Raw genomic sequence first — 12,082 nt, 5'->3', positions numbered from 1 at the left:
TAATCAAAACATCCCCATCCACCTATCTGTTCTCAGACCACTGCTCCTCTCCAGCTAGCCAGGCATGCTCTGTCCATGGCACAGGAAACATCTCTGCTTCTGCTGACAATGGCTAAAGCTCACATAACCAGCTAGGACCAGAGAGCTTGAGCCTTTAGGAGCTTAGCATCTCTAAGTCTGATATTGCAGGGGGAAGGGGTTGAGCCAGATCTCAGGAGACACAGGGATCATGAATATTGTAAATTTCTCAAGGAGTACGTGGCTGCTGTTGATGCAGTGGCAGAGGAAACTTTCTTTCTAGATCAGTGCTGAACTGAATGCCTTGCATGTTGTTCAAGGGCACCATGCTGCTGGAGGTGCCATATTCAAGCTGTTTGTTACTCTTTATGTTAGCACCAAGGGCCCACTTAAGGCCCAGTTTTAATTATTACACTGTGCCCCATCTCCCATTTCAATTGGCAAAGTTATTCTTCATTCCCAGTCCTAAATGGTTGTGTGTTTTTAAACAGCTGCTGCAGTTCACCCTAGAACTCTGGGACCCTTCTGGGTGAAGGGAAGCATATACACAGAAGATATTGTTGATGACAGTTGTCCTGCCTGTGTTGGACAGAAGGCCTCCGGCCCTCAGGACCTGCTCAGTGGTGGTAGGTCAGATCTATTTCCATTTCCCATAGACCCTTTCACAAAATTTGCCTCGGTGCATTTCATTACTCAAGATGCCAAGCACCTGGAGGCATATTTGCTCCCCCACCTCCTTTCCAAATGAAATCATGCTCATTTCAATCGTAAGGAGTGTGGCTCAGCTTCCCCCTTCCCAGTGCTCCTAAGAAGAAATGTCTGTAATCCAGCTGCACACATATGCAGAGCATCTCTGCTGATTTCACCTTCAGCCACCTCCTCTGCACATAACCCTGAAACAGACACAGATTCAAACTTAGCTTCAGTTTATTAGTTGTGTTTCCCTAGACAATATACAGCAGCAGCCCGTATTCCAGGAGGCTGACCTAAACAATTCTCTCTTTTTGGTTGATTGTTCAGCTTTAGTTATATTAAGCTAAATTAAATAAATTAAACCCATAGCTTCCAGCTCGTAGGGGGGACAGCAAGTATTAGCTTCTAAAATCCAGGGATCTGCCTAAGGAAAGGACTAAGACAGGCCTGTTGGAATCCCGTAGCACTGAGCCTGGAAGCCTAAGCATCCTTGTCAGAACTATGTGGTGGTGTTACAGGTCAGCTCCTGGTGGTGGAAGGCTTTGAAGAGGTCAGCCAGCCTGAAAACCTTTCCTCACTTATCCCCCTTCCCTGCACAGGAGAGTTTTTTCACTCTTAGGCTGTCTCACTTGGAGTGAGTGTGACTAGGCTGGCCCTTCCACAGTCCCTCTGTACCAGAAACCTACCGGGAATGTTTGTAAACTCATCACCTTGCCCTCCCAGCTGTGGGGAGGGGCAAAGTCTCTGTATTAGTGGTGAGCAGAGATCACAGACCAGGCTCAGACCCAGAGAAGGGATCCTTTTGGCTCTTGCATCACAAGTAGATTCTACAGGAGCTGAGTCACAGATGCTAATGAAATTGGGATGTCTGTAAAGTCAGTCCCCCTCACCCACAAGGATGTCAAACAATGCACATCATACATGTTAGAAAATTAGACAGTATTTTCTCCCATAACCTGTGTAATAATTCAAAGCAACATTCCACCCACATGGCTAGGAGAACAAAAGGGACATGAGATTCATAGAACCCACACAAACAGAGAGGTGACATAAGAGAAAACCACATGTCCTTATCCGAGCAGGTGGCCATGATGGGGTGCACTCTAGAGAGGGTCAGATAAAAGGATTCTCTTCTTGCAGGTGCTTATCAAAAGGATTTTGGCATCAGCAAGCTTATCCTAGTCCAAGAGTGTAAGTTCCCTTTTCTGACAACACCCCCTGGCAGTGTGATTCCAGCTCATTCACCAGAAGCCCTGGGGCAAGTTTCTTTCAATAGCAGGAGGATTTAAAACTGATATTTGAAAACTTTCAGCAAAACTAAAGCAGTAATCAGTGCAAAAGCTGCTTCAGAGAATACAGAAATCAGCACCCTCCTGGGATTGCAAGGGTTTGGTGTTTGTATCTGGGGGACGGCTAGTGCTGGTGAATGGTGCCAGATCAGCAATCATGGAGACTGAAATCCTTTGCTTATTCCCAGCATAAGCAGCACTGAAGTAAGCTATCCCCATACACTGGAAAAAGACAGCGTACCTAACCATGAACAGGAAGGATCCTTCTAGAGAGGAATTCAGATTCCACGGCCCAGGCAATCCTTGACCTTGTATTTCAACAAGGAGGGCAGATGGGGTGGTGGTTTCTGGGATATAGACATCTATTCACTAGGAACTGGATCCAGTCCCACCAATACATATTCAAGGGTGGCCACTATATCACCAAACAGTTGCACTCTTCAGTTACTACCAGCCTGGGCTGGATTTGACCCACTGCCTAGAGATGAAAAGCTCCATATATCCAATTACAAGTCCCCTGGCATCCTCCATCCCCCTCAGAACTCACATTTTAATCCAGGCCATTTGAACCACAGTTCCCAAAGCCTTCCGGGTACCAACCTGCTTGAATGTATTCAAGAAAGACAAATAATTGTATGAACCCCCATTGGTGAATTCTGCCTTTCCAGTGTCAGCACCACTACTTATGGCTTTTTATACAATTTTAGTTGCCTGTGCAGCTATTTCACATGTCTATATTCAAATACAGGAGACAGCAACCTGTCCTTCAGTAGCAGCAATTTGTAAAGTCTTGATTTCCATGTTTCACGATATTCTTCAGGGATGTTTTACTCAGTCCTTGCTCAGCCTGTTCACCATTCTCTTCCATCATGTAGTATGTCACAGCACAAAGCATCTCCTCACCTGAGAGGATATCAGGGAGGAGGAGGAAGTAAAGCTGACTCCTCCAGAGAACAAACCACATATGAAGAGTGATTGTCAAATGTGTTCATTTTTAAAATACCATCCTGGGAATGAAAACCATCAGGGAAACAAACCTGCCAGTTCACCATATATGATGCTCTCAGATCAGTGCTTCAGCTTCATATGTGGACTTGCCACTGTGAGGATCCCCACCAGGGACGAGAGGAGGCCACAGAGCCCAATAACTCCTGGGTTGGTTTTGTAGATTCCCAGCTGGTCCAAAGGACTAGAGAGATCACAAAGGTTCTTCACTGTGTCTAGCAATAAGGGAGGGTGTTTCCTCAGGGTGTTGTACAGCAGGAGGAGAAAAGGCTGCAACCCACCTGCATGGAAACTGAACAGGTCCTGATCTTGTTCACCACAGTGAGAAGAGTTCTCCTTCCTTGCCTTCTCCCTTTGAGCCTCCTGTTCCATCCGCCAGGAGATCTCATACAAATCCCTGGTCAAACTCATCAGCAGTGAATAGTAATAGCATTTGGTAGCCCAATTCCGCCATTTCTGCTTGTTAACATCAGGGATGAGTCCAACACTCTTCACCCACAGGACTGTGTCACAGATGAAATACAGGACACGGTTGAGGTGGGAGGCTGTCAGGCAGAGACGGGGTACCAGGTCTGGCAGGTGGGTAGTTCGCCTGGCTGCTACCATGGCATGCACCATGTTGCCCAGTCTGAACACTGCAAGAGAACCCAGAGAAGTTAGCATGGCTCACTCTCTGTAGGCTGCCATCCAGTTCTGCTTTTCAACAACTAATTGGTCTTCTGGGCCTTGTATATTTAAATATTGTCTTTTCATTTGAGGGTAACTTTGTATTTACAGAATAGAGGGGTTGAGAGGCTGACAATAGTAGAGCCATGTACAGTAGACAGATACGATGCAAGCTTTCCCTATATAGTTTCATTGATGCACCTCAATATTCGCCGGCAGCATTTCCTGCCATTCCAGTCCTGGGACATCCACACAGCTCTGCCAATGTCCGCCTGTCTGTTGTGACCTAGAACACCCTCCACTACTCCAGTCCCATTCTGGGATCTCTTCTGAACGGGAACTACCAATCATGCTAAGTTCTAAGGTGTAAGTGAGAGAGGATACAGAAAGAAACTCTGCTGTAACCTGAAGACGATTTAACCCAGCTTTCTGGAAGGAAGGTGCTAGCATACCAGTCCCATTGCACCTCTGAGCTACACCCTTTCTAAATTATTCTTGAGGGCTAATGATTCACAATTTGACCAACTCAGAACAATGCCTTTTCTCAGCTGCACATTTTTAGGAGAATTATGCTACAGCTAGTTCCCTGCCTGCAGGTTTCATATATTTCAGTTCACAGCATGATTACAACAAGTCTGCTTTCACTTACATCACAGCATTGGCTCCACCATGTGTATTTTGAGCAATACTAACCATACAACACAGCAGGTAATAAAGCGAGTGTAATTCTGGTGGGGGAATGATTACGCAAAATAAGGTCCTGTGATCCAAGGCTGCATGGTAATTTAACTACTTAAAAGCTAGCGCAACTGGCATCTGTTTAGCTGGAATAAGCAATACGAAGAGGGGCCATCCCTCCGGGTATGGGGTACTTACATTTACGGCCAGAGCGCATGCTAGATTCCAACTCCTTGAGCTTCATTATCACCGTCTCTTTGTCAGCCTTACGCTCTAATAAATAGCTAAGCAACATGCATGTGTGTTGGATGGCTCTGGAATGGAAAAAATGAGGAAAATGGTTGACAGGAGACACAGGGACCATTAATTGGGGGTGGGGAGGAGAGAAAAGGAGAGAAAGGAACAATTTCTTCCCAAGTTAGGGACTTCCTATGGACCACACCCATGCGACAGCACCGCACCCAGAGGTATAAAGATCACAGGATATTACTTGTTAGGGTCAGCAGTTTACAACATGCAGTGTGAGAAGCAATGCAAATACAGCGTGAACATGACAATGGGAGACCATGCATCTGGGTAGCAAGCAGCCAATAAAGGGTTTTGTTGGGCATATTTGGCAATGTAAATGAATACTGCCTGAAACATCCACTGGCAAATACTGCAAAAATGCTAGCTTGCAGCAAGGCTCTGGGTCTATGAAGGGACAAAGCCAGTTTCCCTGATGGAACAAGATACAGATCAGTAGAAATTTTTTCCAGAGTCTGTTATTTATATTGTGGCCCCAGCAATCACTAAGCAGCAATAGAAACCCACTGGAATGGGTAGAATACAGACAGACCCCATAGAAGGGGTAAGCTTCATAAATTTTTATGAAGGGGTATTTATAGAAGTGGATGGGTAGGGTTCTGTGGCCTGCTTTGTGCAGGAGGTCAGACTAGATGATCATATTGGTCCCTTCTGACCTATGAGTCTATAAATTACCTAACCCACTGCTGAAACCCAGCCAGCTCTGGGGTGGAACACAGGAGCTACATAAGCACACACTAACATTGCACAGTTTAGAACTGGAAATGAAAAAGCAATGCCTCCAATTGAATTCAGTAGCTTACAAAGGAGAAAGACACAAATGAGTAAAGGAATTGAATTGAAACGGAGGTGGAGGGAGTTTATAGAGGAAAAATAAAGTAACCTGAGACAGATGCTGGCAGGCCATTGGGGCAAACACCCCTTACCCGGGGAAAGTGTCAAGAGATCAGTAATAGTCACAGGCAGCAAGGACCTGACTTTTAGTCTTCATCCAAAGGCTGATAGCTCCCTACAGCACAGCACCCCGGCACCACACTAGGGTATCATGTCAGCTGACTATGTGAGCATGTCCCCTACTGAGCCCAAGAGCACAGCACCTCCTAGCACCGCACTGGGGTCAGCACTGACTGGGGAAGCGTGCACCACACTGAGCCCACATGCCACAGCATCCCCAGCACCACGCTGGGGTCACCACTGACTGGGGGAGTGTTCCCCCTACTAAGCCCACACCTAAAGGCCTAAGGGTTCCTATAGGCATTAGGAACTCTAACCCTAGGGCGGGAAGCCATACCCATAGGAACCCTAACCCTGGCTCCAAGTGCCCGAACCATAGGAACTCTAACCCTAGGGCAGGGTGACCTACCCATAGGAACCCTAACCCAAGCTCCAAGTGTCCTACCTTTAAGAAACCTAACCCTTAGAGCAGAAGACGTGCCCATAGGAACCCTAACCCTAGCTCCAAGTACCCTACCCATAGGAACCCTAACCCTAGGGCAGGAAGCTCTACCCATAGGATCTCTAACCCTAGCTCCAAGTGCCCTACCTATAGAAACTTTAACCATAGGGAGGGGTACCCTACTCATAGCAACCCTAACCCTAGCTCCAAGTGCCCTACCCATAGGAACATTAACCCTAGGGTGGGGCGTCCTACTCATAGGAACTCTAAGCCTAGCTACAAGTGCCCTACCCTTAGGAACCCTAATCCTACATTCAAGTGCCTTACCCATAGGAACCCTAACTCTAGCTCAAAGTGCCCTACCCACAGGAAACCTAACCCTAGAGCAGGACACCCTACCCATAGCAACTCTAACCCCAGCTCCAAGTGCCCTATCCTTAGGAACCCTAAACCTAGCTCCAAGTGCCCTACACATAGGAACCCTAACCCTATAGCAGGGAGCCCTATCCATAGGAACCCAAACCCTAGCCCCAAGTGCCCTACCCATAGGAACCCTAACCCTATAGCAGGGAGCCCTACCCATAGGAACCCAAACCCTAGCCCCAAGTGCCCTACCCATAGGAACCCTAACCCTATAGCAGGGAGCCCTACCCATAGGAACCCTATCCCTAGGGGGGGAAGCCGCACCCACAGGAACCCTAACCCTAGCTCTGAGTGCCCTACCCATAGGAACTCTAACCCTAGGGTGGGAAGCCCTACCTAAATGAACCCTAAACCTAGATCCAAGTGCCCTACCTATAGGAACCTTAACCATAGGGTGGGAAGCACTACCCATAGGAACCCTAATCCTAGGGCGGGAAGCCCTACCTTTAGGAACCCTAACCTTAGCTCCAAGTGCTCTACCCTTAGAAACCCTAACCCTAGGGTCCTACCCATAGGAGCCCTAAACCTACCTCCAAGTGCCCTAAACATAGGAATCCTAAACATAGGGTGAGGTGCCCTACGCATGGGAACCATAACTCTACCTTGAAGTGCCCTACCCTTGGGAGCCCTAATCCTAGGGTGAGAAGCCCTACCCATAGGAACACTAACCCTAGCTCCAAGTGCCCTACACTTATGCACACTAACTTTTGGGTGAAAAGCCATACCCATAGGAACCCTAACCCTAACGCCAAATGCCCTACCCATAGGAACCCTAACCCAACGAGGGGGGGTGTGCCCTTCCTATAGGAACCCTAACCTTAGGGCGGGGCGCCCTTCCCATAGGAACCCTAACCCTAGCTCCAAGTGCCCTACCCATAGGAACCCTAACCCTAGCTCCAAGTGCCCTACCCATAGGAACCCTATCCCTAGGGCGGGGCGCCCTTCCCATAGGAACCGTAACCCTAGCTCCAAGTGCCCTATCCTTAGGAACCTTAACCCTTGCTCCAAGTGCTCTACCCTTAGAAACCCTAACCCTAGGGCAGGAAGCCCTACCTATAGGAATCCTAACCCTAGGGTGGGGCGTCCTACCCATAGGAACCCTAACCCTAGCTCCGAGTGCCCTACCCACAGGAAACCTAACCCTAGCTCCAAGTGAACTACTCAAAGAAACCCTAACCCTATCTCCAAGAGCTCTACCATTAGGAAACCTAAGTACAGTGCGGGAAGCCGTACCCATAGGAACACTAACCCTCGCTTCCAGTGCCTTACCCTTAGGAACCCTAAACCTAGGGCAGGAAGCCCTATCTATAGGAATCCTAACCCTAGGGTGGGGCGTCCTACCCATAGGAACCTTAACCCTAGCTCCAAGTTCCCTACCCTTAGGAACCCTAATCCTAGGGCGAGAAACCCTACCCATAGGAACCCTATCTCTAGCTCAAGTGTCCAACCCACAGGAACCTTAACCCTTGGGCGGGAAGCCTTACCCAGAGGAACCCTAACCGTAGCTCCAAGTGCCCTACCCATAGAAACCCTAACCGTAGGGTGGGGTGCACTACCCTTAGGAACCCTAACCCTAGCTCCAAGTGCCCTACCCATAGGAATCCTATCACTAGCTCCAAGTGCCCTACCCTTAGGAACCCCTAACCCTAGGGCGGGAAGCTCTACCCATAGGAACCCTAACCCTAGCTCCAAGTGTCCTACCCTCAGAAATCCTAACTCTAGGGCGAGAATGTCATAAACAGATAGTAGGGGTTAATAGAACAGAAGTACTTTATATCTCTTTTGATTGTAAAGGGTTAACAAGTTCAGTAAGTCTGGCTGTCACTTGACCAGAGGACCAATCAGGGGACAGGATACTTTCAAATCTTGAGGGAGGGAAGTTTGTGTGTGTGCTGTTAGTTTTTGGTTGTTGTTCTCTCTGGGTTCTGAGAGTGACCAGATGTGCAACCAGGTTTCTCTCCAATCTCTCCAATACAGGCTCTTATCAGTTCAAAATAGTGAGTACTAGGTAGATAAGGTGAGTTAGGCTTATGTTTGTTTTCTTTATTCGCAATTGTGCATTTGGCTGGAAAGAGTTCAAATTTGTATTTTGCTGAAAGGATTTTAATTTGTACTTGTATACTTAGGCTGGGAGGGTATTCCCACCGTCTAAAGCTGAAAAGCCCTGTACCTAATCCATCTTAAATTTACAAAGATAATTCTTACTGTTTTTCTCTCTTTTAATTAAAAGTTCTTCTTGTTTAAGAACCTGATTGTTTTTTTTTATTCTGGTGTGAGACCCCAGGGGACGGGTCTGGAACACCAGGGAACGGTGGGAGAAAGAGGAGGGGGGAGAGAAGGCTAAATTCTCTCTGTGTTAGGATTACTGTCTCTTTCAGGGAGAGTCTTGGAGGGGAGAGAGAAGGAGGGAGAAGGTGCATTTCCTCTCGTGTTTAAGATTCAAGGAGTTTGAATCACAGTGATCTTCCAGGGTAACCCAGGTAGAGAAGCCTGGGAGAGCAACGGTGGGGGAAAGGGTTTTACTTTCCGTTGCGTGTAAAGATCCAAGAGGATGGGTCGTGGGTCTTGGGTTCCCGGGCAAGGTTTTGGGGGGACCAGAGTGTACCAGGCATTGGAATTCCTGGTTGGTGGCAGCGCTACAAGTACTAAGCTGGTAATTGATCTTAGAGGAATTCATGTTGGTACCCCATGTTTTGGATGCTAAGGTTCAGGGTGGGGAATTATACCATGACAGGGAAACCCTACCGATAGGAACCCTAACCCTAGCTCCAAGTGCCCTACCCATAGCAACCCTAAGCCTAGGGCAGGAAGCCATACCCATAGGAACCCTGACCCTAGCCCCAAGTGCCATACCCATAAGAACCCTAACCCTAGCTCAAGTGTCCTACCCATAGGAACCCTAACCATAGCTGCAAATGCCCTATCCATAGGAACCCTAACCCTAGCTCCAAGTACCCTACCCATAGAAACCCCAACCCTAGGGCAGAAATCTCAACTTATAGGAACTCTAACCCTAGATCCAAGTGTCCTAACCATAGCAACCCTAACCCTAGGGTGAGGCGTTCTACCCATAGGAACCTTAACCTTAGCTCCAAGTGCCCTACCCTTAGTAACCGTAACCCTAGGGTGGGGCGTTGTACCCACAGGAACCCTAAGTCTAGTTCCAAGTGCCCTACACATAGGAACCCTAACCCTAGGGTGGGAAGCAGTACCCATCAGAACCCTAACCCTAGCTCCAAGTGCCCTACCTATAGGAATCCTAACCCTAGCTCCAAGTGCCCTACCCATAGGCACCCTAAACCTAGGGCAGGAAGCCCTACCCATAGAAATCCTCACCCTATTTCCAAGTGTCCTACATATAGGAACCCTATCCCTAGGGTGGGACGCCCTTCCCATAGGAACCCTAACCCTAGCTCCAAGTGTCCTACCCTTAGCAACCCTAACCCTAGGGCGAGAAGATCTACCCATGGGAACTCTAACCCTAGCTCCAAGTGCCCTACCCGTAGTAACCCTAACCCTAGGGTGGGGCGCACTACCCATAGGAACTCTAACCCTAAGGCAGGGTGCCCTGCCCATAGGAACCCTAACCGTAGCTCCAAGTGCCCTACCCTTAGGATCCCTAACCCTAGGGCGGGAAGCCCTACCCATAGGAACCCTGACCCTAGCTCCAAGTGCTCTACCCATAGGAACCCTAACCCCAGTTGCAAGCCCTACCCTTAGCCCAGAACCCCGCACCGCGCCGGGGTCAGCCCTGTCTGGGGGAGCGTGCCCTATACAACACCCCGCACCGCGGTCAGCCCTGTCGGGGGGAGCCCGCCCCATACAGCGCCCCGCACCGCGCCGGGGTCAGCACTGACCGGGGGAGCGCGCCCCGCACCGCGCTGGGTACTGAGGTCAGGCGCCGGGTCAGGACTGGCCGCGCAGGGGCCTCGGGAGCGGCTCCCAGCGCTCTCAAGGGAGGCTCAGGTAAACCGCCCGCTCGGCTCGGGGCTGCAGGCGGGACCGGGGAGAGCTGCCGACAGCCCCCGAGAGCGGCAGGGACAGAGCTCAGCCCGAGCCCCACGCCGCGCTCACCGGAAGAGCCGGTCCCGGCCCTGGGTCTGGTTGGTGAAGTTCACAAATGCCTCCATGCTGCCGCGGGCGGACGGGAGAAACCCCTCAGTCTCCTGCCGTGCTCCGGCTCGGGCCGCTGGGGCCACTTCTTACTCCACCCGCCGCCCGGGACACAGACGGGCTCCGCCCCGTGGAGCTGGGCCCGGAACCCTCCGCCTTGGGGCTTGTCCCACCCGGACCGAGATCAGTCCGGACCAAGCGCAGCAGTTACCATAGCAACCGATCAACGTTCGACTACAGGTGAGTAAGGGCCACCCAGCAGCACCTCCCAGGGAATGGGGATCCCCTCAGCAACAGCACCCGGGAACGGGGACCCCCACAGCAGCACCTCCCAGGGAATGGTTATCCCCTAACGTGGGAATGGGGATCCCCTCAGCAACACCTGCCCCAGAAGTGGGGATCTCCTCAGCAATAACCCATCCCCATGAATAGGGATAATTAATTCCAGGAGACCCCCTGGAAATCCCTTGGCTGGGCCTCCCAGCTTTGAAAATTAAACCTTGTTGTAAGACTCAGTGCTTACCCCAGAATCACCTAGTCTTCAGGATCACACCAAAGCCTGCCTCTCATTTATCTGTCTCCCCCACTCTCTGTCGCTTGGCATGCCCTTCATTGTAGAAGGTAGCATGGATCCTGATTTGCACCTAAGCAGTTCTAGTTGTTTTGTCTAGGGCCTACTATCTGCTACCATGCTTTTCTTGGCGGGGCAGGGCGGGGGAATGGCAACCTTGCAATTGCCAACTCACACACACTGGTGGTTCACTCCACTTTCTCTGTATGAGAGGTTGAATCAAGATGGCCTGTGGTCCCAAGCCAAATAAACCTATACAGCACTTGTTTAATTGGTTACATTTCAGAGCTCCTCCAGCATCAACACTGCCTGCGGCAGAGTGGAAAAACTTGTATAAGTTGGGGCATGGGTACAGCTTCCTGTAACTTTTCAGGAAAATGACTCTTTTGTGCTGGATTTTTTTACACTTGTTTTCAGCCCAAAGGGGAATTTTTGGTACAATTCCATTTGGCCCTTTCTGAGTTGCGTCAGTAGGAAATGTTTTGTTTTCCAAGTGTTTGTAGATGATATTTCTATGCTCTGATCATTGAGGTAAAGCCCCAAGGCCACCCATTGGGTCTGGAGCCTCATTGTGGTAGGCCGTGTACAAACATCTAGGAAGTCTGAGGCCCTGTTGGTTAATTTAAGAGCTACTAACTTTCCATAAGCTTAGTTCACAATGACACAGATCTTTGACTAGTGCGAAGAAACTAAACAAAGAAATAAACAAAGTTTTAAGCAGTTTGAAAAAATGTTCCTTTGAAACAAATCATATCTCTGACTTTCTCCAGGCTGGATAAGCAGGGAGACAGGCAAAAACCTGTCTATGTGTATCCCTAATCTATCTGTAACACCACGCCCAAAACTTGTATGACTAGCTGTGCATTTTAGATGTCTAATTACCTGTGTACTTAACTTGCATATATCCACATGGATGGTACTCGC

At 49.3% G+C, this 12,082-nt stretch overlaps 1 protein-coding gene across 2 annotated transcripts; it reads right to left on the bottom strand.

Annotated features, from left to right (window-relative positions):
* Positions 1–2: 2 nt before the first annotated feature.
* PEX11A (peroxisomal biogenesis factor 11 alpha) lies at positions 3–10,728 on the bottom strand. Of its 2 annotated transcripts, XM_032806517.2 has the most exons (4): positions 10,549–10,728; positions 4,548–4,663; positions 3,287–3,640; positions 3–911 (listed from the first exon to the last, which is right to left on the bottom strand). In XM_032806517.2, exons 1-4 carry the CDS (start codon positions 10,602–10,604, stop codon positions 775–777), a joined length of 663 nt encoding a protein of 220 aa, XP_032662408.1. In that variant the 5' UTR covers positions 10,605–10,728; the 3' UTR covers positions 3–774. The 2 variants fall into 2 exon arrangements, with proteins under 2 accessions (XP_032662408.1, XP_032662407.1); XM_032806516.2 differs by lacking the exon at positions 3–911 and having other exon boundaries at positions 918–3,640; positions 10,549–10,716.
* Positions 10,729–12,082: the final 1,354 nt, after the last annotated feature.

The sequence above is a fragment of the Chelonoidis abingdonii genome, chromosome 9 (genome assembly GCF_003597395.2).
Source record: "Chelonoidis abingdonii isolate Lonesome George chromosome 9, CheloAbing_2.0, whole genome shotgun sequence".
Taxonomy (NCBI): domain Eukaryota; kingdom Metazoa; phylum Chordata; order Testudines; family Testudinidae; genus Chelonoidis; species Chelonoidis abingdonii.
This window is presented reverse-complemented; position numbering and strand designations above follow the sequence as displayed.

Coding starts and splice junctions, on each gene's coding strand:
- PEX11A (XM_032806516.2), bottom strand. CDS start 10,604: ATGGAGGCATTTGTGAACTTCACCAACCAGACCCAGGGCCGGGACCGG. Junction 4,664..10,548: donor GGCCGGGACCGGCTCTTCCG/GTGAGCGCGGCG, acceptor TTTCCATTCCAG/AGCCATCCAACACACATGCA. Junction 3,641..4,547: donor CATGCGCTCTGGCCGTAAAT/GTAAGTACCCCA, acceptor GTTCTCTTGCAG/TGTTCAGACTGGGCAACATG.